This window comes from Callorhinus ursinus, unplaced genomic scaffold (genome assembly GCF_003265705.2).
Source record: "Callorhinus ursinus isolate GAN/ISIS: 27379988/994484 unplaced genomic scaffold, GSC_fseal_2.0 scaffold15, whole genome shotgun sequence".
In the NCBI taxonomy this organism is placed as follows: Eukaryota; Metazoa; Chordata; class Mammalia; order Carnivora; family Otariidae; genus Callorhinus; species Callorhinus ursinus.
Window position 1 is genome coordinate 18204818 of NW_027397077.1, and position 27893 is coordinate 18232710.

At 41.5% G+C, this 27893-nt stretch overlaps 1 protein-coding gene across 13 annotated transcripts in view; it reads right to left on the minus strand.

Annotated features, from left to right (window-relative positions):
- CADPS (calcium dependent secretion activator) overlaps positions 1-27893 on the minus strand; it is a 472068-nt gene that overhangs the window by 60366 nt on the left and 383809 nt on the right. For 8 of the 13 annotated variants that reach the window (XM_073901482.1, XM_025885231.2, XM_073901481.1 and 5 more), the window contains 5 exons: positions 23829-23975; positions 20302-20457; positions 16273-16420; positions 8368-8442; positions 7404-7487 (listed from right to left, as the gene is read on the minus strand). In XM_073901482.1, the coding sequence (XP_073757583.1) occupies positions 7404-7487; positions 8368-8442; positions 16273-16420; positions 20302-20457; positions 23829-23975 (610 nt within the window). The remainder of the gene's footprint in view (positions 1-7403; positions 7488-8367; positions 8443-16272; positions 16421-20301; positions 20458-23828; positions 23976-27893) is intronic. The other 5 variants (XM_025885232.2, XM_073901486.1, XM_073901485.1 and 2 more) reach the window with 1 other exon arrangement.

Consider the following 27893-nt stretch of genomic DNA (forward strand, 5'->3'; position numbering starts at 1 on the left):
CAAGACCCATGTTGGGCTCCACACTGGGTGTGGATCCTACTTAAAAGAAATAAGAATAAAATAAAATAAAATAAAACAAAATAAAATAAAATAAAACACTAAATACTAAAATACATTAAACTTAGTTGTAAACATTTCTGATGAATCAGAATTTTGAGTACAAGGATGTGCTGAAATGGAGCTGTAGAGAGTTTTGGTTGGTCCTGTGATGAACAGTGCTTTGGGTTGTTTAGGAGAAATGATTACTATACTAAAGACCGACCAGGTAAGAGAATAGTTAAAAGTGCTAGGATCATTTAAACCTTCTTACAGGTTGAAGTTGAAGGTAAGGCTAAGGGCTATTTACTGGGCATCCACAGAGTGCCAGGTGTCCTGCCGGGTCACTGTGCCCTGTAGTTGTAATCGTCTCGTCAGCTCTCTGAAATAGGCACCGGCACCCCCATTCAACAGATGAAGAGACTGAGGCTCACAAATGTTCACTAACTCGCCCACATTTCTGTTAGTCCAGGCTTCACAATCATAGCTCTCCCTCCAACTTTCTGGCGATAAGCTTCCTACTCCATGTGGTTCAGAGGTCAGGGCAGCATTTCTAACTTTTAATTTCAGAACAATTACTTCGTTTTGGAAGCCTCATCTGTATTCATTAGGTATTTCTTTCATAGCTGACATTTCTGGGACCCAGCTGCTCAGCATCTCACAGTCTGGAGAAAATACTGTGTCTGTCTTATGTTCGTCTGTTTACGAAAGAACATTAAGGGAAAGGGTTAACTCTGGATGCTTCTTTTTTTCTTCTGAAGAGCGTCTGCAGGGCTGCTTTGGACAGCAGGTATGTTAATTGTCAACTGTGTTTTCATGGCATGAACTGGAAATGAGGATGATGTCCTACTAGGTGATAAAATTATCTGTCATAAAACCCCAAAGTGGATGTCAAGTTCTGAACCATTGGGGAAGGGCTGATGAAAGAGGTCGGTCGAAGGCATGGCAGATCAGTGCTTTACAATTCTTGAACATTTCAGAGCACAGTGGTTTTATTTTGTTTTTATTTTTTGGTCAATGTGAACGAACTACATTAGACAAAATAAGCCTTGCCTTCCAATGGTGGCTCAAAGCTTCAAAATCAGACTACAAATCCCACATTTCTGATAACAGTAGCCAGTCTCTCGGTGACCTCTCTTAGCTTCTCCAGCTGAATCAGTTTTGGATAATGTCCCTTGTAAGCCCTTTGAGCCCATCACCATGGGCAAGTTCTTTCATTATCAGGCTGTTCCCTCCTTAACAGACTAGCTGTTCTTTCACTCCATGCCTGTCCTTTCCCTCCTTTTAGTCTGGCCTCTCCCCGAGTCACAGTGGACTTCCAGTTCCCAGAATGCCCTGGACCTTCCCTTTCTCCTCTGTGTCTTTGTACCCTGTACTCTTTCTTCTCTTCTTTGCAAGATCCACTAGATCTCAGCTCACATGTCATTTCCTTCATGGCCTCCCAGATGAGGTTGGGGACCTTCAGGCTACTGTCCCATTGCATCAGCTACTTCTCCCTCTCTCGGAAAAACTGCAACATGTGTAAACTACTTGTTGAGAATATAGCTCCCTCAAGAGAATACATACTAAGAAGCGTGATCCCTCTTACTCATTGCTATGTCCCCAGTGCCTAGCATCAAGTAAACACTCAACAAACATGTTCAATGAAGGCATAACATGAAACTGAAGATTATGTGGAAAGCACAGAAGAAGTGAGGGATTGTGAATGTCTATTCCTTTGGTTTTATTGCAAAACAGTTGGTGGGTAAATTACTTATAAAATGTTACTGCGGTAAGATGTGAAAAAAATAGAGGACTTCCCCCTTAGAAGTGGTATCAGTAAGTGGATAGTTCCTGGAAGAGTTGCTAATTGACTTCATTTATGAGTTTCTCTGCTTCTATGGAGAATAACATTCTGGAGATAATAAAGGAATAAATCTAAGATGGAGTCTTAGTACTGGTATGACATTGTACAAATAACTTCTCTCATCTGTAAAATGGGAATAATAATCGTATCTATTGCATAGGGTGATTGGGAGGATCAATGAAGAAACGCATGTGAATCACTTAGCACACAGTGCCTGACGCATAGTAAATGTTCAGGAAAGGTCAGCTAGTACCACCATGATGGGTGCTTCTGTCCAAGGCAGGCACCTCCACTCTGAAGGAAGCCAACTGACTTGAATCACATGTATTCAGCATCTGATAATCTGCTGATGTTACCCTCTGAGGGTAGAGCAGGACCTCTCCATCTATTCCACCATCACCAGCCCACACTATAAAAAGCCATCTTTCCCATGCTGGGCATTCCCTGAAGCCAAAGCAAAAATGAGACATCACCAGAGATAACACAAACAATTACGAACACTCACCCCACTCTAAAATTTGAACTGCTTCCTGACCACAATGTTCTGGGGACAGAAGTGAATTCCTTTGATCCAGTTCTGGCTTTTGACCAAAGTGACAGTCTTGTTCTTTGGCATGACAACAAGAGCTCTGCATAAAAGCAGTCTATGCTGCTGGTTGATCTGCACTTAACACCAGCCCTGGTCTTAGATTCTAGCAGGAAGAAGCATGTCTACTTTGTTTCATTTCTAAGTGGCAAAACAATTAAAATGCTAGCAAATGGAAAGAAAGGGGGTGAATGCGGGTGATTTGAGACCTAGGAAATTGGACATAGGGTGGGGTTTAGTCCCCTGACAGCTCTGAATGGGGCTTTATCCTGCCTCTCCTGAGTGGCTTCCATTTCCATCGTGACCATCTCAAATGGACTGGCTGGATGGAGGAATCTTGAGTGAATTCTAGGGGCCTTCAGAGGATTTGAGGTAATCATTCTGTCTGCCAGGGGAGTGGGTATGGGCCCCTTCAACATCGTCACTCTTCCTTGGAGGCTCCAGAGTTTATGGGAGAGAGGAGTACGCTGGTCAAGCTGGAAGGCTTAACCTCTCTGATCCTCAATCTGATCTTCTGCACAAGAGCATTGCTGGAATGGCAGTGTTCAGAGGATGCAATGAGAAAAATGTATTTAAAGCACTTAGCCCTGTGCCAGGCACTTAGCAAGTGCTTAAAGAACAGAAGCGGTTGCTCCTGTCACTATTTTAGACTTCTGAATTCATCTAATAAAACCATCATCGTATTACGCCAAAGGGAATGAAAAGCCAAGTGTGGTCCTGTGTTCCAGGTCACAGAGCTCCCAGGTGAGGGGCAGGGCTGGGACCCCAACCCAGGTCTTCCCCTACCCCCCCCCCACTGTCTTTCTGCTGTACACTGCTGGCTGTCAGGACTCATTCGGTGCAGAGGAGCTCTTCGAGACCTCCCCGAGCAGGGGCCTTCCACGGTGCCCCCTTCAATCGAGTCTCCACCCCCAGCATGTGCTCAGTCTCTAAATCCTGTCCGTGTTCCTTCCAAATTATCCTGCAAAATGCCTCCTACTTTCCTGCCTCTTGGTCATTGCAATTGCTGTTCCGTCTAGAAGATTCTCCCCTCTTTTCCAGCCATGGCTGACACCCCCCCCCGCTTAGTTTCAGCCCATGTCCCTCCTCCTCAGAGGCCTCCCGTGACCATCCTCGCTGAAGCAACACTACCCCCCATCTCGTTTCTCTTTCTCTCCCTTTCTTTCCAGTTTGTGGCCTGTATAGCACTCCCCCCCGCTTAATTTTCTTTCCTTTTTTATTGTCTCTTTTCCTAACTGTAAGCTCCGAAAGAACAGAGAACATGTCTTCCTTGCTCATTGTTGTGTTCCCAGCAACTAGCACAATGCATGGCACATAGGTGCCTGGTAAATACATGTTGGGTGAATGAATGAACGAGTGAATGAAAGAATGAGTGGATTCCAGAACTAGCATATTTGTTAACACCTGGACAGGACCAAGGAAAGGATTTTAATTTGTTCGGAGAGAGACCTAGGTACCTGCTTGTCCCCCTTCCTGGCCTCCTAAAAGAACAGTGTGAGGCTCCCCACCAGACAAGGACCCTTCCAAGCAGGCAACCCACACAAAAGCACATCTTGCAGTCAGGGGAAATGGGCGGATAGTTGCTAATCGCGACTTCCAACTGGGCTGATCTTTCCAAAGTTCGAAAGGCGCCTGCCTCCAGAAATCCCAGGCTGCTCCTGCTGCTGAGGCTGGGGAGGGAGGAGAGGAGGGGTGCGCCTGGACGCCTCTCGGGCTGGCACGAAGAAGCCACATCTCCTCCTCCCTCCTCCCCCCAGCTCCTCTCCAAGAGAGGAAGCAATGCAGATGGAGACGAGAAATAAATATTCCTGCCTGCTCCGTGCCACTGCAGACGTTTTCCAAAATGTCTGGCTTGGACCATGAAATCAAGCCCACCCAGGAAAGGAGGCGCTCAGCGGGAGAAAGAGGGGGGAAAGGGTGGTATATTTGTCGATACTTGTCAGCTTTCTGGGGGGCACAGCACATGGCTCATACTTGGCAGCCCTGCTGAGGTGGGGACGTGGTAAGTGCACAGTAATACTTGAAGAATTGAATCAGAAACGGGAGCAGAGTTAAGGAAATCCTGCCAGGGTGTCGGCACCATCTCTCTGCCTTTGTCCAGGGTCCCGGGACTCACAGCTGGCTCTCTCGTCATTGATTTCCAGGCTCTTTCCACAATGCCCGCTGCCCCAGCTCAACCCTCTGCCCTCGCCTCCACTCCACTCTGGTGTAATTACTACAACTGGGCTGCAGGAAGTCTTCAAAGGCCCACTGAAATTTGGGCAGGAGCTCAGAATCCACGTGCGGAGATAGATATTCCTGCCACCTCTGAGCACAGCTCGCGTTCTCCAACGCTGGAATACCAGCAGGAGACGAGAACAGAGGCTGCAAATGATAAGTGGGTGCTTTTGGCCGTGGGATGGCCAAGTGTGTGGGAGAAGTGTCACTAAGGAAGGGAAGTTACAGGCCCAGCAACAGGCACCGAAGTGTTCTGCAGTTACGGGACTTCACTAGGCATGCTGTGAGGCTGCAAAATGTCTCAGAAAAGAGATGAGAGCATGAGAATTTCAGCTTGAAAACTCCTGCCTAGGCTATGCTAGGTCTTTGTTTCTCACCCTCCTGTGAGAATCCCCCTGGTACGGTGTCCTCGTACAGCTGCTATGGGACCCCCTTCCACTAGTTCTACTGGGAAGTCAGTCATGAGGGCGGGGCCCCGGGTGGACTGAATTCTGCTCTATAAAAAAGCAGAGGGGCTTTCCTGGTTTGCACTTGTTCAAGTCCAGTGCAGTGAAAACACTTGCTCAAAATGAAGACTCGAAGAAAGTGATATCTTTTGTGGGTGTCAGGGGAATGTTTTCCAGAAATGCTGCAGTTAATTCTGCCTCTTTTCACCATTTCCATGACTTCACTGAGGAATGAAAGATTATCTAATATTTCCCACTCATGTGCCCTGAATCCTTCTTTATGGATCTTCCCCACTCATCTGCCCATCTGCCTTCCAGTGCTAGGCAACTGCCGGCTGAATCCCACTCCCTCCAGGAAGCTGTTCAATGGTGGAGGAAGTCGGCAGGAGACCTGGCTTCCTATATTGCTGTGTGACCTTGGACACATTACTTCCCCTCTCTGGGCCTTGGTTTCTTTGTCTGTCAAAGGAGTGGCTGGATAGGTACCCTTTCAGCTGGGACACATTATGGGTGGTTCTATAGAGAGCTACGGGATAAATTTCTTATTGTCACCATTGTCCACCCCACATTTACCACTAAATTCCAGGGACTAGGGCCGTCACACTTCTGGGGCTGAGTTCATTCCTTATATCTGGAAGTTTAGAGCTGCATATTAAAACAAGCTGGGTATGTGGATACATGGATGCTGTCTAAAATTGTTTTAAATGTTTTTTGTCTACATTTCCCTTAATTCCCAGAAAATCTAACGCATGGGAAATACCAATGGAAGGCATATTTTGGGAGAACTTGTGTGCATGTGTGTTTGCGCTATATAATAATCATGTTGGTTATCTTTCATTAATGATAACCACCATTTATTGAGGCCTACTTTGTGCGAGGACTATGCTACACTCTTTCACTTACATTATTATCTTCACAACAACTCATCATAGAAGATATTATCCATTCCTCACTCCCATACATCATGGTAGTTGACCACAATTAACACGAGTATGCACAAACCCAAACCAAAATTACACAACAGCACCCCTCCCCAAAGCCAAAACCAAAACCAAAGCAAAGCTGAGGCTCAGAGAGACCGAGACAGCTACTGACGATGACACAGCTGGTGAATATTGGCGATGGGATTTGAACCTGGTCTGCTAGATTCCAAAGATGATGATGTGCTACCCCCTAGCCTGTGCTGGGCCTCGTCTCGGCATTCAGTGCCTTTCTAGGAGATTCTTCCTACATTAAGGCTGTTTTAAAGATCCAGAGATAATAGGACTTAAGCTGACTGCCTTTCCTATGGCATTGCCAGAGGAAAACAGCTAGTCTCAGAGCCAGCAAAAACCCTGCTATCAGAAATGGCAGGACAAGATGCAGCTGTCACAGGCACTGAGCACAAGAAGGGTGGGAGAACCAGGCCCCCAAAGCAGCCCATTTCCAGTGACTATCTCCTTTGGTCATTTACCTACAGAGATTTAGGCTGGCTTCTGCCCACAACCAAACTTGCTTCTAATTCTGGCACAGAATTAGAGCCCCTCACAATTTGTACAGACTCAGTCATCTGCTCCAGAGGTTGTGAACTCCAGTGCTCTCAAGCCCAGGCAGGTAATATGAATGAACAAAATAGCCAGGAGGACACTACAGGAAACTGGCAAACACATGTCTGGTCAATGGGGACCACCGTGACTTGGCTCCAGCAGATGGTTGCTATCCACGTATGCAGGCCCAGAGCTGCTAACTGTGCCCTTTATGAAGAAAGCCTGGAATATGGACATCCCTGTGGATTCTCTGGATTTTTAAATGTAGGCAACTAATTCAGTTAAGAAAAGTGTATCTGACACAGTGAGGACCAAATAAAACATATTTAAAAGCTCTGTCTGACCTGAAGGTCTCTATTTGCAACCTTTGAAATTAATTTTCTTCATTTACAGATGGGGAAGTGGTAGCCCAGAAACAGGAAGTGATTTGTCTGAGATAGCTAACGTGGGCTCAGGCCAGCAACTCTCTTTTGGATATATACGTATAGAGACATATGTGTGTGTGTGTGTACATACATGTATATACATACATACTGTATATTCACAAGTGAAATAGAAATGATTTTGGATTACCTGCTGTTGTGAAATGTCCTGCTTATTCTTTTAATGTTACTATACATTGGCAGTTGACCTTAATTAACATACTTATAACCCAAACCAAAGTGACACATTGGCACCTCGCCCTTAAACCCAAACCCAAACCAAAACTAAAACAAAAACCAGGAAGAAAGAAGCTCTTTACTTACGGTAAATGACAAAAAAGAAGAAAACAAAGTCCCTTCGTCATATCTGGATAATTTTGCCAGTACTCCTTCCAAGATAGTAACGAACTAGTAAAACAGCAAAAAAAGAAGAATTATTATTTCAAACTCTAATTGTTCACACTAAGGAGCAACATTCCCCAATCACACAGAGACTAGCAATGACCTCGCTCGGTTTTGCCTTCTATTATTTGATTCCCGCTTTTGGGGAAAGGAATAGATGCTTTCACACAGAAATATTTGACTTATCCGGCTTTCTCTTCATTATTATGTGATTGCAAATATAGAGTGTTACAGAAGTATAAAGTGACAAAATATTATTGAGTTGCATACAGCATGCGATAATATTAAATGTACTTTTCAAAATCCAAAACTGCGCAAAGCAGTTTTTACGTTACATATTAGCACTACATTTAATCCAATCTATTTTTATTTGTATTTTATCAGTAATTTGGGGGAAACAGAAGTTTAGCACTGGCAAATATAAATGTCTTCCCATTCAGCATTACTTAGTTAAAATTCTATAATTCATGAGGGTGACTGAAATAGCTTTATCTGACTTTTATGTTTTATTATGACTCTCGCTGCATGCGAAACGAGGGGAGAGGGGGTTTTCAGGATGGCAGAATTCCTTATTACCGTTTAACTTTCTGTTTCTAAAATCTAACTTTGTCAGGGCTGAAAAACAAAACAAACATTTTCCACATAACCTAGTGCAACGTCTGGGGACAATTTCTTATTAAGTTAACACATGCCACTTCATCGATTTATCTTCACACGGCTCCCAATCATCAGAAAAAATCATTCTGAGCCTGGGTGACGTACGATCTTGTTTCCTGAGAGATACAAGTATCCAGCTCAACTTTTTAACGTGTTACATTTTAATGGAAATGCAGATATAACAAAGCGATGTTCACAATGAAACATTTCACCTGAAGCTGAAGGTTACCTTTGCAACCAAGAGTGTTATCATTTCTTTAACAGTTTCTTCAATTAGTTCATCTATTTTTGAATGGTATTGATGCTAAAGAACACAGAAAGACAAATATTAGCATGTTGTGGAGGTGATGGCACTGCATCCGTCAGTAATTTTTAGACAACACAATTTATAAATAAAGCCTGGCCTGCAGACCCAGTCTATTTCCATACTCCCAGAAGCAGCTGTAAGATTCTGACTCCAGGTCTTTGATGAAGAGAGATCTGAAGCTCTTAAAAATGTTACCAGGCACATGGCTCCTCACCCAAGGCTTTTGATGGCTTTGATATGTGTAGATACATACACACGATTACAAATAGCATGCATGGATGGCTTCATGGCCTAGCGGTGTGTGGGTCTGGAACTCACAAAACAAGATATCACAATAATTTAATACAGGGGATGAAAACTTCTCTTTGGAAAACTGCTGGGGGTTGTGGCTCAGAATTTGACCAAGACATTGTGACTGATTTTGCAAAAACTGTTCTGAAACCCTCTGATACTTCGGGTTCATGCCCCCAGAGCCTGCTAGTTCTATCTCTAGATGTTGACTGAGTGCCGAGGCAAAGTGTCATTTTCTGAACCTCTGTGGAAGCCACTCATTTTCTCTATTCATGGAAAAGCAGACCCAGGTTTAGAGCCTCCACTAAGACTCCTGTTAAGTTTTTCAATTTCTCTAAAGGCTTCTGTCGATTAAATTTAAATAGTAATGCGAAAACAAACCCCCACACAAACAAAAATCTGCTGTAAATGCCAGGAAAAGAGGAAAAGCGATTTCAACAGAAAATACTGTATGCCAGTTCCTTGACATTTATTAGATCATTTTAGTATCCATTTGAATTATTCCTTAATAAAAAATAACAATGCAAAACACTGCTATTTGGAAAGGAAAATGCACTTACCCACTCTTTAGCAAACTTTCAGAAGGATGATTAATTAGGAATAGAAAAAAAAGGAACAGTGCAAATAAAAATTAGGACAAAAAGACACACAAGAAAATGAAAATTAAACAAACCATTCAAAAAGCTATGAAAACATACAGAAATAATAAGCCATGGGAATGTGGGTTGATATTCTGATAACTGGCAATCAGAATTAATGAAAGTGAGTGAAGGGATGTGAATTAAGTTAATTCAGTAAAAGTCACAGGGGAATTTTGTTTGTAATTGTAAGACCTGGATAAAATCCCAGTGCAAAGTTGGAAAGTCAGGTCGCCTAAGAAAATATAGTTCAGTTTCCTCATCTGTAAAAAAACAGATACTACTACTAACCACTTAGGACCAATGGGTGGGGTAGAAAGGGAAGCCAGTACAAATACTGCTTTTGGAAAGAGAACGAAGCAAACCCTGTTTAAAGATATTTAGCAGCTCTGTTCTTCTATTATTATTATTACCTTATTACTTATTATTATTTTTATTTAAAAACCATTTTCTGGTGGTCCTGTTCTCAGACTCATAGATCCATTATGAGGATCAAGTGAGGATCAGATGTGAAAACATCTTGTCAACTATAACTGCAATTCAAATATTATTTGTTCAAGTTCATAAAGCAGAAGCTAAGGGTAAGGAGATACGGTCTTAATGCTCCATCTTCCCATTTTAGTTCCCTTCCAGTTGATTAGAGGAAAAACAATGAACCAAATGGTCCATGTTGTGTAGTCCTGATGAATCAGAACCCACGTTGGCTCTACTGCTAGCTTCACGAAGGGATTTACTAGTAAGTGGCATAAACCTGAAGCTAAATGCAAAAACTATCTGCCGAATTCTGTACTAGAAACACAAAGAAAGATGTCAGAGCAAAAGAATTCAGGAATATTGACAGGGCTCCAAATTCATTTTTAGGTCTTGAGATAAGATCCAGTATCACATGCTTACTTTCCTCCTCATGTGACTGCCTCGCTCTGCTTGATTTTCTTTGGATTACTATAAATGATTCACATGTATTAAATTAATTATGAGATTCAACTAACTCAGAAAAGCAAGTTGTAGGCAAAATAATACAATCTGAAATATTAAACGAGGGGCATCTAACCAAGCAAAGAACATCACTGAGAATAGAAACATTCTCTTGAAAAAACTTGGGTGAAATGGCAAGCAGAGCCAAGAGCGGTTGTTTTCCACACACCAAGAAAGACACAGGCTCTTGGTCTGAGCTGTTAGTAATGTTATTCTTTCTTGAAAATCAAATAAGCTTTCTCTTCACAAGTGGGGGGAACCTCAAACCTTTTCATTCTGGAAGGAGTCCAAACTGAAGGATATGGAGATGTAGTGGGTCGATGGGAACTTCTTCCCGCCTTCAATTTTTCCATGCCAAACTTGGCCCTGACCTCCCCACAGAGTCCCACTGTCTCTTCACTCTAAACAAATATGATTCTCTCCACTCCTGTTCACATTTCTTTTTTTCTGTCATGAAAAGGTTGTTTTGATATGATTATTCTGCCTCTTACTTCCAGAGGAAATTTGAACATGCCAATCTCTGCTGGTCTATTTCCTCATCTCCTCAGTGGGGCTAAGAATGACCCCTGTGAATACAGGAATCATATTCACCTAACCACACAGTAGTGAAACGATGCATGGAAATATGGTTTAGAAACTGAGAAGCACTATATAGCAGTATTACTACTATTATCATTAATTGGTTAGCATAGTGGTTACATGTGTGTTTACACTTCTCTACACTCATGTAAAATCTACATATATTCTGTTGTATGTAAATTATAATCTGAATTAAATAAAACCTACTTTGGGAAAGATCGTTCAGCAGGGTAACATCCACTCTGTTTAGCATGCATTAAAGTAGTATACATCAAAGCAGTCCCCATTCCTATGTGAGGAAGTACAAAATGCACGAATTTCTTTTACCAGAGTCTCCCGAGACTCATTTGATTAACTAGCTTTTCTGGGGCAATAGTGAGTACTCGACCTTCATTATGCTCTTTCTGGGGAGATTATTTGTTCCATGCACACGTGAAGCTCTATGAAGGGGTATAAAACACTACCAGGGCATCTTTTAGGTACCATTCCCCCAATAAGATGATCTTGTCACAAGTCTCTTGCAGTCCATCTGGACTATCCAATTCCATCTGCATCTCAATATGAGTACAAAGAGTGATCCTTCCTATTTTTGCATTTTCCAGTTCCCTCTCTGGGTGTCACTGGATTGGCCTGACCCTAGCCGTAGTAGTGGTAATAATAATAATAATAATAATAATAATAATAATACACATCAATTATATTCTGGGGCACTAGATCATGATAATAGCAAGGGAACTGCTAATCTTCAGTGGTATGGAAAGTCTGGGGAGTTCACTTCTGCTTCTGATGAGCTGAGCTGCGGCAAATTCACAATCACTTTGTAAAAATCATTCCACTTGACTTTCTGCACTGCACATTTTGCCTTGTCATGGAACAGATTGTGTGTATGTTGTCTTTCTGTTAAGACCATCTGACCTTGGAAATGAGATGAAAACACACTAGACCAAGCGAAAAACTAATACACAATTTCCTCTCTATTGGTGCTTTGCAAATTTTAATGAAAAAATAAATATTTAAGATGGAAAAGTATGGTTAACAAATGTTTCAACAGCTGCCTTTAGATGAGACTTTACCCTGGTGATGAAATTCAGGAAGTGATCTTAAGATGGGAGAATATTGTATCATCTGGCCAGTCACTAGTCTAAAACACTGAGAGAGTTGGAATGCAGGTGGAAGCAGGTACTATAACTAGATCTACATGTGAGCTTAATATCCATACTCACAAAGTGAAAACTACACAAAAGCATTGAACTGCTACCTATTCTCCCAATTTCCAGTCATCCTTGGCCAATCTCATTTTTACAATTCAGTTGATTTTGGAGATGAATATCCTCATTCTGCAAAGTATGAAAAATTAAGAAGAGACCATTTGCCCGAGACTTCCCATTGAAGTTCTATTCAAGGTCACAGCTAGCAAGGTCCCTCAAAGGAAGTACGTATTTACAGAAAATGGTGTCTGGCTTCATTCTGACTCTGACTTTTCTCAGTCATTTGGTAGTCTAAGGTCAGCAGAGGCCTCAATTTCCATGAGCTGGTCACACAGGTGTTTCTGATTCAATTACGCTAAGGAGAAATGGCATAGCGGGTCTCTCTAGCATGGCTTGAGAAACTGGAAGGCTTAGGATAAGAGCCACAGACTAGAATACAGTATTGGATGAGCCTTTAATAAAGCTCATTTGGTCTGGGAAGAGGGGTATGGGGGCTCAGGAAAAATGAGAAATGTTTACCAGCCTTGGTTGTTTTAATTAAAAAAAAAAAGCAGAATATTGAATTATTTGGAAGGGATACATGAAGTGTTTTCTACTTTATCCAATAGAACAATGCCCAGAAAGAAGTAGGCATTTCTACTTAGCCTCAAAAATGTTACTGTTTGGGCATATCCAAGACAGCATTCTAATCTGACATCCAGAAGTGAGGGAGGTTTATCCTTAGTTTCAACAAGCTCCATATCTCTCAAAGGTTGTGTGTCACATACTATATCTCTCATGTGACAAATGATGACAGTAAAGTTGTAAGAGTAAGGGACTTGCTCAAGGTCACAGAGTTTGGCAGCTAAGGTATAGGCTCCAAAATATGTACTTCTTAAGCCACTAGACAACCTGTTCTAGAAAACCATGACCCCAAGTTTAAGCCAAGGTCATTCTACTGCAGCATTGAAGTGATTAGTGGTAAAGATAAGAGCAGGATCCCCTTGTGACAAAATCAACTTGCTATTTTTCATCATATATCTCCAACTAGGGGCTACTGTCTGGCTTAACAAGGTCCATAGGTCGCCTGAAATGCAAAAATGTGGGAAAGTATTTTTTTCTCCTTAAGAAGTTAAGATCAGAATGACTTGGCTTGTTTGGAAAGATTGCTTAGCATCTGACTAGGTATGTGGGAGTTCTTTAAATATGGCCACAATTGAGTCAATCTGAAGAGGGACTGTAAGACCTGCTGAGGGGAAAGGAGGCCAGTCCTAGTGCAACACAATCCTTCCTCATCCTAGAATGCTGTCAAGCCTTGTTAAACTCAGTTGAAAAGGACATCTCGGGAAACTCCAAGGGGAAAGAGATAGACTGGACTCCAACAAACTAAAAAAAATGATTGGGGTTTTAAGGGATACTACCAAGAAAGTGAAAAAGACAACTGGCAGAATGGGAGAAAATAGTTGCAAATCATATATAGGATAATGGTTTAGTATCCAGAATATATAAAGAACTCTTTCAGCTAAATAATAAAAAGACAATTTAATTTTTTAAATGGGCAAAGGATTTAAATAGACATTTCTTCAAAGAAGATTTATAAATGGCCAACAGACACATAAAAAGATGGCCAACATCACTGCAAATGAAAACCACTGTGAGATACTATTGTACACACACACGAGGGTGGCTATAAGAAAACAGATAATAAGAAGTATTGGCTAAGTTGTAGAGAAATGGGATTTCTCATACATTCCTGATGGGTATGTAAAATAGTACAGCTACTTTGGAAAACAGTTTGGTAGATCCTCAAAAAGTTAAACATAGAGTGACCATTTGACCCAGCAGGTTCAATCCTAGGTATATATCCAAGACAGTTGAAAACATAGGTCCACATGAAAACACAGGCTCACATGAATACATAGGTCCACATGAAAACATAGGTCCACATGAACATGAATGTTCACGGCAGTGTTACTTGGAGTAGCTACAAAGTGGAAACAACTCAAATGTCTATCAACTGATGGACTGATAAATAAGATGTGGTAAAGCCATATAATGAAATACTATTCAGTATAAAAGGGAAGAAAGTGCTGATACATGTGACAGCATGAATCTTGAAAACATGATGTCATATGAAAGAAACCAGTCACAAAAGGCCACATGAGAGTCCATTTATATGAAATGCTCAGAATAGGCAAGTCCTTAGAGACCAAGTAGGGTGGCGGTTGCCCAGAGCTGGGGAGGGAGGGTTGGGGAATTATTATTCATAGGTCAGGTTTCTTTTTAGGGTGATGGAAGAGTCTTGCAATTGATTGTGGTGATGGTTGCACAGCTTTGTGAACATACTAAAAACTACTGAATTGTATACTTTAAAAGGGTGAATTTTATGGCATGCCAATGACATCTCAATTTTTTAAAAAAGAGCTCAAGGGGAGAAAAATTCAGGAGGGATAGAATTTTGGAAAGTCTGAATTCAAAGGGATCTTAATGAACATTAGAGATCACCAAAAGCAGGGTTTCTCAAGTGGGCTCTATGAAGCCCAAGAGACTTCAGGTGGGCAGTGAAGAATTGCAGAGGTGGAAAGGAACATGGTATCTTGAGCACGGGGCCCCTCTTCTTGGCCCCCTACGCTTCACTCTATCCACAGCAGCTCTCATTTTATTTTTTCACATGCTGGCCTTCTTGGTAGGATTTGATGAACTGATACTGCAACTCAAAATAGCCTGAATTAAATTAGAATAGTGTTATCATTTTACGGAGGAGAAAACTAAGGCCCAGCTCATTTGCAGCACAGCCAGGGTAAGAATCCTGGTGGCTGAACACCCAACCTGAGCCTTTCTCGGGGTGCTGTCCTTCAGGTGTGAGCCCTAATCTTAACTCCTTTTTGGATACTGAGCCCCCACACCAATGATTCTCAACCTGTGGTCTCCAGACTAGCCGGCAGCATCAGCATCACCAGGGAATTGGTTAGAAATGCAAATCCCTAGACCACACCCCGGACCTCTCAGAAATCCCTAGGGTGAGACCCAACAATCTGGGTTTTGAGAAGCTCTCTAGATGAGCCTGATGCTCACTTAAATCTTGAGAACCACTGCTCCGGGTCAGTCAGATGCAGCACATGGAGCCATGAAACAGAACTGTGGACCCCTTGCATTTGCCCCTAGTGCCTAGAACATAACCCCTGAGCAAATGTCCCTCCAAAGAAAGTCAGTCGGGAGCAAGTACTAACAGAGGTGGCTGAGGAAGCTGATTAGTGGGGAAAGAAGGTTGGAGATGATGTTGTCAGGAAGAGAATACCACCAACCCACATTTAAAAATGGAAGGTGCCGATAAGAGAAAATAAATAACGAACAAGGAGCAAATATAATTTAGTAAGAATTCTGAGCATGTAAGGCTGGTATCGAAAGATCTGATTTAGGAGCAATTTATGCCAATTGGCAACAACATGAGAGTTGCCAGAAATGTTTCTGAATTAATTCTAAATTGGTATATGAATATCTAGCTGGCTTGAGGCCATCAGAGAAAAATGATCATGATAGTCTTTAATCAAGCCCGAGTTGCTGCTTCTTTCTCCTTTACATTTTAAATACCACTTTGGAATTGGAAACTTAGCAAAGGACTAACCTTTTGGTCAGGGAAGATTCACAATCAACTCAATCTAAGGAAATAGGAAAGTCTGTGATTTCTTAAAAATTCAGAACCTGCTGGCTGGGGATGGGGTAGCAGGGTGATAAACATTATATATCTTGGAGCTTGCTTGATGCAAGAAAGAGAGCCCTCCTGCGGTCCAGATGTTCAAAGTGATAAAATGCACTTCAAATGTGAAAATGACTTGCACTCTGGCAAACAGCTCCGTTGGAGATACCAGCCTAATAAATAAGGTCATCGCACATTATTTGACTTGAAGGAACTTTAAGACCACCCCAACTCTAGCCAAGAATCACTTCCAAGTGACTGGCATTCTCATTAGCACATGCCTTAGAAATTTACTTAACAAACAGATACCAAACATTCATCTGTAGCTTAATCCACAAATGTTAGAAGGATATTTCTGAAACTAGCAGACTAGTGTAGATGGAAGGAATTTGTGAAGTTTTCTTTTACATGATCAATGGAGGGGGAAAAAAAAATCTGTATTTTTTTTTTTTTTTTTTACCTCTTGGCCCATTTCCATGCTGCAAAGTTTTGTTGATTGAGCTTTGGCATCAACCATAACATTAAACATGGTGCATATTGACTGTGGGACTCGAAAATCTGTTGATCGACTGGTTTTTTGCAGCTTAACTTCAAATGCAATCCTGGTTCTATTAAAACAAAGTAGGAAAAGACCAATTCAGCATTCATGGCAGCAGGTGGAGGAGACATTTTCTGAGAGGTCAGTGAAAAAGAAAATTGAAGGCTGTAATCAGTTTCAATCGACAATGACTTCACATGTGTTCTTTTAAAAATGACTTTCCCAACTAAGGAAGGCCTATTCACAGAGACAGCCACGGAAACCCTCCCTTTCTCGGCAGTACACGGAACACCTGTAGCTCAGCGTATTTCTGACTATAGTTTACATGCTATAGAGATCCCTAATTGCAGGAGAATGAATGAATTAACAAAAACCCAATTATAGCATTATAGCACATGTAAGTTCTCTCACATTGGCAACTGCCTACCTTGAATCACTTCATTAAAAAAACAAAAAACAAAAAAGCAGCTTTTAATCTTCAAAATCTCATGGTGGGGAAAAAATCTTAAATGACATTTATTGTTTTTTTTTTCCTTTTGGTTTTAAAAGAGACTGAAGTAAAAAAAAAAAGATCCAGTTGTTATATGGTTTTAAAGACTAAAAAAATAAGATAGGTACTTTGGGGAGGAAAGTTAAATTAGGAGGAGTGGTATCAGGGGACTTCCACTATATTTGTTGGCAATGTCTATTATTCTGCGATCAGAGTATATATCTCTATATATTTTTAAGAGTATATATTTTTAGTAAGTGAAAATGGCACAATATACTTACCAATTCAAGAACTGTGTGATGGTGCAAGCTTAATGGGACATAATTCTGACATAGGTCAAATTATGATCCCAGCAACGTGCTAACTGCTCACAGGAAAAACCTAGTCGGACACGGCCAGCTGGTAATACAGGTGTGAGATTTAATCCTTGGTATTGGCATTGTAAAGGGGACCAGCTAGATTTTAAAAGGTTTTAGAGAAGTGGGTCACATCATCCCATGTCTTGAAAGAAAAGCACCTGGTTAGTAAGTGGTTTTATTAAAGCTCCTTTCGCCCAATGCATCTTTTCAGCATTGTTCGCCGTCAGGTTCTGGAGATCATGCAGCCACCAGGAAAGCATTGCTTCAAGAGGTATTAGTAGCAGTTTTCTAACAGTGCAGAGGAGGACCACACAGCTAGTTAGCTCAGGAAAGGATGCCAGCTTGCTAACACACCCTGAGTGCATGCAGGGAAGCCAAGTATAATTTCTAAGGTTGGAAGCCTAGTTCTTAAGAAAAAAACTTAAAAGAAAAAAAAAAAAGCCCTTAAAGCACTCCTATATATTATATGATCATGTTAAAGATAAATGTATCTTGGCTTCTAAAGACTCGGTGCATTGAAGTAGCTTTCTAATCATGATGATCATTTTAAGCTACACTGAAAATACATCCTTTTCTGGTCTTGTGAAAAGGAGGTCTGATGGGGACTGAGTTGGACAGGTCCCTGTGCTGATCTTCTGAGGTCGGCATACCAGTTCCGGCCCAAATGGAGAAAGGGGAGCGCTACATCGTTCCCTTACAACGAAGTAAACGTCTTCTGTTTTCACAGGGGAACTGTGTATTGCCCTTGGAGGGTATGAAAAGAGGAAACCAAATGCAAAATTAGTATGACTGAGAGGGATCCATGGAGGAGAATGCCAGGGATGGAGAGGTTACTGAATTCAACTGACTGTCCTTGAGGACAGGGTTAGGGAGCCGGGTTTCAGTGGCACACAGTATCTGGTATAGACTAGACTAGAGGCTCTGTCATGTCCATCAGATGAATGATTTAAATTTCCCAGACACTTGGAAATGAAGAGTGCTTGATTGACTTTGGATGTTGTATATTTACATCTATGAAATAATGTCCTTATGGTGATGTCCTTCTAGAACGACGACCGTTTATTCCGTCACAAAGAGGAAAGCAAAGATTCTAGGTTCTAGTCATGTAGATTCTATGTCTTAAAACATCCAAGGACTTTTTCATGTTTTACCCTCTGCATCTGGAGGTTAGGGGATGATATTTGCACTTATATTTGCAGTTGTCTGCTTTTGTCTGGGGACATAATTGGAAGGGACATCAAGAAATTTAAGCATCTGATGTCAAGTATGAATGTGCAGTTGATCAGCTTCTGTTAATAAGAGGTTACTTAACAGCTACTATGTGCCAAGCATGACACTGGGACCTGGGGAGGGCCAGGAGCTCAAAATAAATAAGATAAACTCCCTGCTGGTGAGGAGTTCACACTCTTTGAGGTAGCTGGCCCCAAAGATTTGTGATAAGAGTCACTGTCTACCTTTCACATCCACATGTCCTCCCATTTTCCCCCCATCAACTCCCCACTTCCTACTCCCTACTCGAAAGACTGGCTTCTCAGAAGGGCATATCTGTTTTTTTGTACAATTGTGTGCACAGATCAGAAGCCAATAAGTGTTCATTCCAATGTGCTGCAGCTCTGAGTACAGATCAGGAGAGAATTTTTTACCACAGGGGAACTGCCCCATAAGAAGTCTTTGGTGGAATGGTTTGGCTGTAAGAAAAGATTTGCTTTTCCTAAAACTGATGGAGACTATATAGGAAATGATAGAATTCAAAATTCTAAGGAAACAGTTTGACCTTGAACAATAGGTCTGCCTTTGGTTTTAAGAGTAGGAAGAAAAAGAACGAAACACACAATTTGGATTGCCAGGACTTTGAGCTTCCAGAAGTGCCATCAAACACCTGCCCAGACTCCCCCCAGCACGTACCTCCTTCCCCAGTTTCTGCTGAGATGTTCACCTGCCTGGACCTGCATTGTTCTTTTGCCCTTTTGGGTTCCAGTTTTGACGTTATTACTTCTTTTTTCTTCTTCCAAGATATAAAATTCAGATCACTCCCAGACAAACCCAGCCCCCATCACCCACAACTGATCCATCAATGAAACTACACAACATCTGGAGATCTGGAGTGGCCTACGCTGCTTGTGGTCTTTTTTTTTTTTTTTTTTGTTTTGAATGAAGAAAAATAATGGAATGGTTATGAACTGGAAAAGGAACTTGGATGTGTGTCTGGGGAGAGACAGGGTGATGATAATGATGTTAAACCAGAGGAATTCCATCTCTGTGTCTGATACACACATCTAGATCCTCCAGGAGGGAAGGAATGCGGTCTCTCATTCTTCATGGCATGGCACACCAGGAATGTAGCACTGTGTCTGGCAGGTAGGAGAAGCTAAACAATCTTTGTTGACTGTATGCATATTGTTCTCATTTTCTTCTCTTCACCTTCTCAGAACACTCTACCTGAGAACTTCAAGTGTAGCATTCCCACCTCGACCGTATATGCCATGGCCACAGAACAGGCAATTTGTAGAAAGTTCACATGAACGTTTAACATCTCCTGCTCCCTCACTGATGTCTAGTTAGATTTGCGGCAGAACAACTCAGAGTCGGCACAGAGTATGTGCTCAGTTCACGTATATGGGACAAATGACGTTGCTGAGGTCCTGCTCACATTTCTGCAAAGGCACTCATTTCCTGCTACCTGTACTGGGTTGCCGGGCTCCAGAACTGCGCATGCTTCTCTTTTCTCCATCAGCCATCCCCCTCACGCACACAGCACACACTTACACCTTACACACATACTTTCTAAGTAAATATTGTGTGTCAGGTGCTGCTAGATACCAGGGATACAGAGAAGAACAAGAACAGACATGGGTCCCTTCCTCATGGAGCTAAGTGAAAAAACTGGCTACCATATTGTGTGGGGTTTGGGACAGACGTGGGGCAGGTGAACAGGAGATAGACTTGGGTGGCCACCACTCCAGCTGACTTGGACAAGCAAGCACCTTCTCCAAAAAAAAAAAATCCAAATTACGGCCAATTGAAAGAGTGGCCACCTACCATTCCCTGAGTCAGAGTGTAGTGGGGAAGGCGTGCAGGGCCTGTCCAGCCACTGAGGCTTACCTTTTGACACAAGATTCAATCATGTCACTTGCCATCAGCTTCAGCCGTTGTTCTAGGTGCTTTCCAAACTCTTCCTCAGGCCAGTGTAAATCCCGAATGAAGGTCTGAAGGGCATCGAGTTTCCAGAACAGATCTTCTGAAGTGCCTGATCCATTACTGGCAGGACAAAAATTAGAAAACGAGAGTCACCCACGGGCCTTGGATTCTGGAAAAGCTGACACAAAGACAACTAGGCGCTAGAAGGCTTAAGGCAAACAGTGGCTTGAACATACAAAACGACGCGTGTTGGCGGTGGAGGTGGGGGCCATCTCCACCGGCGGATTTTGAGTTTTACCATACATGACTTAGTCTGCTTTGTTCGGCCAATTATTCCAGACCAGTGAGAAGTCTGAGGAAAGAAAGGTGTTGCCCCACAATGACCAGGAGAATGGTGTATGGTAAAAATCAGCCTTCTTTTAATAACCACATTAACACATGTGATGATTCAGATGAAGGCCACGAACCAGAGGGAGAAGTAAGTTTCAACGGATAATAACTACATGGCATCATGCAGTTATTCAAATTCAGGGTTTCATGCACTTCCCCAGCTCCCCTCCAGAGCGGAGGTGTCTTGGAGATTGCACAAGACTTTCAGTTTTAAAAGGACAGTGCTAACAAAGTGGTGAGCGAGGACCTGCTTTCTCTCTTGCAGAGCTGGAAAGAAACTGGGGTGACTCAAATCAAGACAAGTACATCTGGATACCTTGAGTCCAAGATTCTTGTTCAGTTTGGTTCTCACTCCAATTATCATAGACCAGCCTGTTGTATAGGCAGCCTCAGGACGAGGTGAGTTGCGGGGGTGGGGGGTGATGAGCCAACGGGATATTTGCAAAGCGTTAGGGCTCAAAACCTGAGCTCTTTTTACCATTGCACCGCCTTACCCAGTTGCCTGTACAGATGGAGAAATTGGTCTTGATTCCCTTCTGTACAATGACGTCTAAGAAACTTTTACCTGGGGCATCCACGGAAAGCCTGTGTATGGGAAATGCTCCATCTCTCACCCTCTTGTCTTTCTCTGGCTGGCTTTCTCTTTGGTTAACAGTCCCATTTGGAGCTCTGAGGGGTGGCCACCCATCCCCCTTCCTCGCATACCACTAATGCTAACACGGTAATTTATAAAATGTCCAACACACCATGCATTACCACTTGTTCTGACATCGTCTATAGAAACAGATGAGAGTGGGTGTTTCTATTGTGACAGATGCCAGCTGCATTGAATTAATGCTTCAGAGAGAAATATAGCTAGTGCATAAACGCATACACAGCTACTGTGGGGTGGGGAGGGGGCAAACTCCCAGCATGCCGAGAGGGAGCCTACGGCCTGGACCAACAGGGTAATGTTTCCAAGGACAGACCAGTCTGAGGTCAGTATGTAGATGTATCTGACACGAAGGAGCAGGTAACATGGAAACACGTCCTTAAAAATGGAAAGTGGCAAAGGAGGAAACTGGAATTATGAAAAGATATAGAATCAGGCATTTCCTGGCGGGTGATTGAGGATCTACGTCTTCTATTCAGATCCTGCCATAAGCACCGTTCAAAAGTGGGGGAATGCGTTATTTCTCCGTGAAAGTTCAGCCTTCCCCCTACTCCCCATCCTATGCTTGGGAAAAAGAAACCCCAACTTTGTCTAGTCTAAACCCCGTTTTGGAACTGCATGGTTGTATGTTTTAAATCATTAAGTACATATGAATGCAATAATTGGTATTTATTACAACAACATTTTGACACCCATCTGGTTTCAGAGTTTCAAAAAATTCTTCTAGGGTTTTTTTTTTTCTTTGAAGAGCTTATTATTAAGTTTTGACATGAGGAAAAGAATATTTTCTTTTTATTTTTAAGATAAACTGTTAATGTTAAGGCAATAGCACCAAGACTATTTTGATTGCTGAGCAGTTACCAAAATGTGTTCCCACTCATGCCTTAATTAATTGAATGGAGACCATTATCTGCTTTATTACAATGTCTTGATTCATATCTTTTCAAAAACAATGCCACAGAGCATGCATAGAAGAAGGTGAGAAAAGCTTTCAGATATTTATATTTTAATTTTTAACAGAGACTACCTAATCTAACTTTTGGTATAGTCATCTTAGCATGAATATGATTTACTTTTTTTAGAAGAATTTTTTTTCAGTTATAAATTTTTGGAGGTTTTAATTTGTCTTTAAAAGAGAATCAGACACATTAACTATATGATTTCATTGTGCACTTGTGAACGAATAGAGGTTTTTAAAAATGTTAGGCAACTTCGAAGCAGCCAAGTAGAGCCGTCATTTAATGCCCTGTTTCTACCTGGATCACTGCAGAACTAAAAATGTTGAGGGCCATCTTGATGAATGTGATTTCGAGATTTCAAAACATCACTGCCAGTTTCAGATCATTTTTTATTCCTTTGATAATAACACTTTCCTTTGAAAATGTGCCAATTTATTCTTTCAAGAAAAAGCTTATCTGGCCTATAATTAGCTGTGGTCTAAGAAAAGGATCAAAGGAGGGTATAGAATCACTAAACCCTATTTCACTTATTAAATCATGCACATGGTTTTAATTTGATTTCCCTGAGGTAGAATTTAGGGGTGCTGGATCTTCTTGCTATAGGAAAAAAGAGAGCGGGTTCACTTCCTAAGCTAGAAGTGGTGGCTCAGCCTGGACCCCTGAGTTCCTGCCCTTAAAGGGGCGGCCAGGCCTCCCCAAAAGACAAACCCCATGCATTCCTGGCATTTGTATAGACGAATGTAAAGAATGGCCCTACCCTCATACCACAGATGATACGGCTACTGCAAAATTTAATTATTTGTTGTTTGATTCTTGCATTCTCAAATTTAGATATTTTCTTGCTACCTAGATCCCAATGCTCCATATTGCATTATGACCTTGGAAAGTATCTTTACATAATATAGACATTACTAAGACTTGATCCGTTCCGAAGTTTTCATTTAGCCCTGAACATACTGTTACTATATCCTGCCATTTGCTGACACCAGAAATATGCTTTATGGTTTAAACAGTCTCTAGGAATTTTTTATTTAAAGAAAACCCCAACTTCTAGGTAAGTGTGCTTCCCTCTTAGATTTGGATCAGGCCAGAGATGACTGGACAGCCCATCAAAGAGGTTTCTTGGACTATTTTTGAATGAAGAACTCCTAGAGTCATGGCACCTGGATTAAAAAAAAAGAAAAGAAAAGCAACGACAAAAACAAAACAAAACATGGGCAGTCTCCTTTCGCAAAAGAATTCAGGAAGTGAAACATAGTCCTCAAGCATTCAGTGGGCGTAAGACAAATTGTTAGTGCTGTATATATAGCAAACGTCTTACAAACACACTGTATGCCAGAAATAAACAATATTGTCTCTGTATGATCAGCAAAATATGTCTAATTATCCATCTCCATCTCTGTTATATAGGATGTATAGAAATAAACAATACATATCCATGCCAAGATCACTTAAATTTAAATTAGATCTAATGTGAACTGAATACACACTCAGCATCATATATAGCAGCCATCCATGACGGTGCCGAAAAAGTAGGCATTTGTGGGATGCCTAGAGGGATGTTAACTGGTAGATTTGGTACTTTGGGAAGGTTCACATTGGGTAGGTTCACATTGGGTAGGTTACTGGTTAAACTCCTGTGGAAGAAACAGACAGAAAGAAAAAATACCATCACAGTGACAATGCAGATGTGGCAGAAGCACATGAACAGTTGTAAATAAATTGGCTAAGTCCACAGCAAGATGACAGTGAAAACTCAAGCAACACACTTCAGAAGACAGCTTACGGATGGGGAGCTGTGGTGCAGTTCAGTATTCAGAGAGAAATGACAAAAGTGAATGGAGAAAAATTAACCACAGAGTGACTTAACAGTGTGGAAACTCAAAGACACCTCTACACAATGATCACATTATTTAAATGCCTGGGTGAGGGGCTTTTGGCTTCCAAATCCACTGCCATGAGAGTCTAGAACTTGTCTGATGCCAAGAATTTGAAGTTCATGGAATTCTTGGCATTGGTGGAGCTGGGGCTGCTGGGGAATAGCTGGGATTGATAGCAATGGTGGCGCATTTTCACTTTCTTTTATTCATAAATTGTTTTTGATCGAGGCACATTTCTCACATCAGATATTAGATACAAGGCATGATGGGAAGTTCACCCACTTGAACGCATACTTTCCAATTGTTACTTCTAAAGACAGGTGTATGTGCAACAGGGTGTCATGTTGATGGTAAAGATGAAGGAATTGTATCAAGAAGGATTAGCGTTGAATAACTGTATAAAGCACTCAAAGAAACGTCCTCCCTCAAACTAAGTCCAATTAAAATGGAGACATGTTTACACACGCAAAAAGACACCTAGGAAAAGAAAAGAATCCCAAACTCCCCTCTAATTCTAAATTCTTAAGAGCACAAGTGGATTTCAAATGTGGCCTTGTGTTAGTCACCCTTGGAAGTGAGATAGAGACTGGGAGAAAGAAAGCAGGGCTTTAGAGGTGCTGGGGATGTTCTGTTTCTTTATCTGTGTGATTGTTACAAGGGTGTGTTCAGTCTGTGAAAGTTAACCAAGCAGCACATTTTTCCGTAAAATGTTAAAATTAATAAAAAGATAAAAAATGTGACCTGCATCAGCTTTTTGTTTTTTGAACAAAGATGGATCAACTGATGTGATGGAGAGATGGATAACTTTATGAATAAAGAGAGAAAATAAAACAAAAACAAAACCCCAACTCGAATCAAGCGTATCTCTGTGGAAGGACTGTGGCATTTACTGCTTCACAAACTGGCACCGTGTGTCTTCTGTAGTGGCATTTTAAGGGTGTTCCATCCAGCCAAAGTCACTGGCACAGCAGAGCCCAGCCTAACTCTGCATCTGAGAGGAGCCTTCCTGTTTAAGTGGAGTTGACAGAACTTTGGCAGAGGAGTTGAGGGTTTCTTTTTGGATCTTGCAGAAGAGCAAGTTTTGCCAAAGCAGCTCTGCCCCGGGCAAGCTGTGTTTGACTAACAGAACTCTTGCAAGGGCTGGAGCTGCCTCTGGGCTTGCTTAGTAGGGCAAGCCTCCGGATAAGTCAGAAATCCTGGAACCTACAGAGAGTCTGGACACCTGCCTCCCTCCAGAAACAAGTTACTCTTTCCCAATGGCAACATGGATGGAAAAACCTAGAATGTAAAATTGCCAACCTGGCATTCTTTTCCTTAAGGGAAACAGGTGTCACACAGGTTTGTTCTTTATACTTCACATTTTGGGAAAGCCAATTACACTTCTCTACTTGGGATGAGAGGTGCTCTTCTGGGAATGGTCAAGAGATTAGCTAAAGAGGACTATGAAGTAGAAGGAACAATGGAACTTTTCTTCGATGTTTCTCTGTTTAACTGGAGAATCTGCCTCTGAAGTCAGTCCCTGGTGGCTCTCAGACTTAAACACTGCCATGTAACAAAACCGTTGGCGATTTCCATGAAGACATGTGTAAGCCTACATAAGCAAATGTGATCATTAAATGATACACACACTGAATAATGATCAAGGAATTAGGAGATCTTTAGAGATGGCAGCCTGGCAAGTTAAAATGTCAATTCTAAGCAAATTAAAAGTAGCTAGGAATGAATAACATACAGATGTATGCAAAAGCAACTTAATTTAAACATATTAGCGGATGGTGGGTACACAAATTAGAAATGAGCTTTGTTTTGCATATGCAAATTTGAAAAATACTTATATTAATCAGAACATACTATATTTGTAAAATATGACATTTTGGCTGGACTACTGTGCTGGATTCATGTAGAAACATTTCCTTCATGTGACATACTATAATGCTCTATGTTTAAAAGACTGAAACATGCTTGATATTTCTGTTTAGCAAAATAATAGAGTGTACTATTAACGTTACTAATATTTTATTTGGATATTAATAACATATTTATAGTCAAAGAGGCAATTCTAAACATAATATACATGTGAAAAGGGAGAATTTTCTAGTAGCACACAGGTCAGATCAGGCTCCGGGAGCTGCTGATGGATATAACAAATTATTATTTTAGAGGGCCCTTCAGCAACTACCTAAAAACAAGTCCATCACATGCTTCTCTGTGAGAATCATAACAAGATATCTCTGGATAGTATAAAAAGTGTGAATTGCAATCCTAACAACTGATATATGTTAAAAAAATAGACTCATTCTGGGGCACCTGCCTGGCTTAGATGGAGAAGCGCACGACTCTTGATCTTGGGTTTGTGGGTTTGAGCCCCATGTTGGGTGTAGAGATTACTAAAGAATAAATAGACTTAAAAAAATTAGACTCATTCATTGTGGGGACTCTGCTAAAAAAGGATAAATAGCTCCCATTCAGGTCAAATGCGTGTTCCTGGGGCAATGGATTAAAAAGTTCTCATCTGCTCTCTCTCTCTCACATGGATGAACGTCACAAATGTGCGTGTCTCATTTCTGTGGATGAAACGACTAGAGGTAGAGACATCCCTCACTTCTGGAATAAATTCTAATCAAGATTGTGTCTCCATGCAGAGATGATATGGTCGGGTATTCTCTCAAAGACTTCTGGATGGGGATAGATTTGAGATTCAGAATGCCTCCCACTTTATGAGCCATTCGTTATATGAATGTACATAGTACATCTTGTCTTTTGGTGCTCTGGACCCTAAAGCCTTTCTCTGTGCTTATCCTTAGGTCTAATCCTTAGCTTGGGGAGGTGGGCACTCTCTGATATCTTTCTATAGTTTAGAGTGGTGTTTCCCAACCTTTTATTCATTAGCACCACCAGGCCCCCAACTGCCTTCCCCATGAGAATTTAATACCATCAGTATACTGTAGATCTGTTTATGTACTCTAGGTAAGACCTGTGCTTTATACATATACATGACAGGAGTAAATTTTTTTTTTTTGCCCATCTGCCCTGCCAAGAACCAATTTTTACCAGCCTGGGAGCTGTAAAGCCCCTGTTTGAAAAGTATGACCTAGAGAATAAAGTTCTAAACTTCATGGGCTTTTAGAACCTCCCAATCAACTTTCTAACCTATGGCTTACCTCCCTCCTCATTTGTGCCGGCCAGACTCAAACATTCACTATTTCTATCACATACCCTGCTTTCTCCCATGTTTCTACGTTTGCTCATGCTCTTCCCAAGCACCCTTCGCCTTTGGAAATCTTACTCTCCAAGCTATTTCCTTCGTGACTCCTCAGTGGAGATTCATTCATTTCTACTCTATGATCTCATCATTCTTTGTTACATTATTTGTACAGTGGTAAATATTTAAAGTCATTTTTCTTGTGTGTATGTTGCTCAGACCCAGCCAAATTGAAATCCCTGACCAGGGGACTGTATCTTTTCCTTTTTCTCCTCCCCGTAGTTTTCCTATTATAGCCTTATAATTTTCAGGCTGTATGGTTCCTTAATAAATGTCAGTCCATAAATATTTATTGAGCATCTTTTGTGTCACTGGCCCTATTTCAGGTACTAGGGAGGCAGTGGTGATCAAATCGCAGGGGGTGAATATGGAAAAATCACATTTTCTAGAACGCTAGTGTTGAAAAAGTCTTG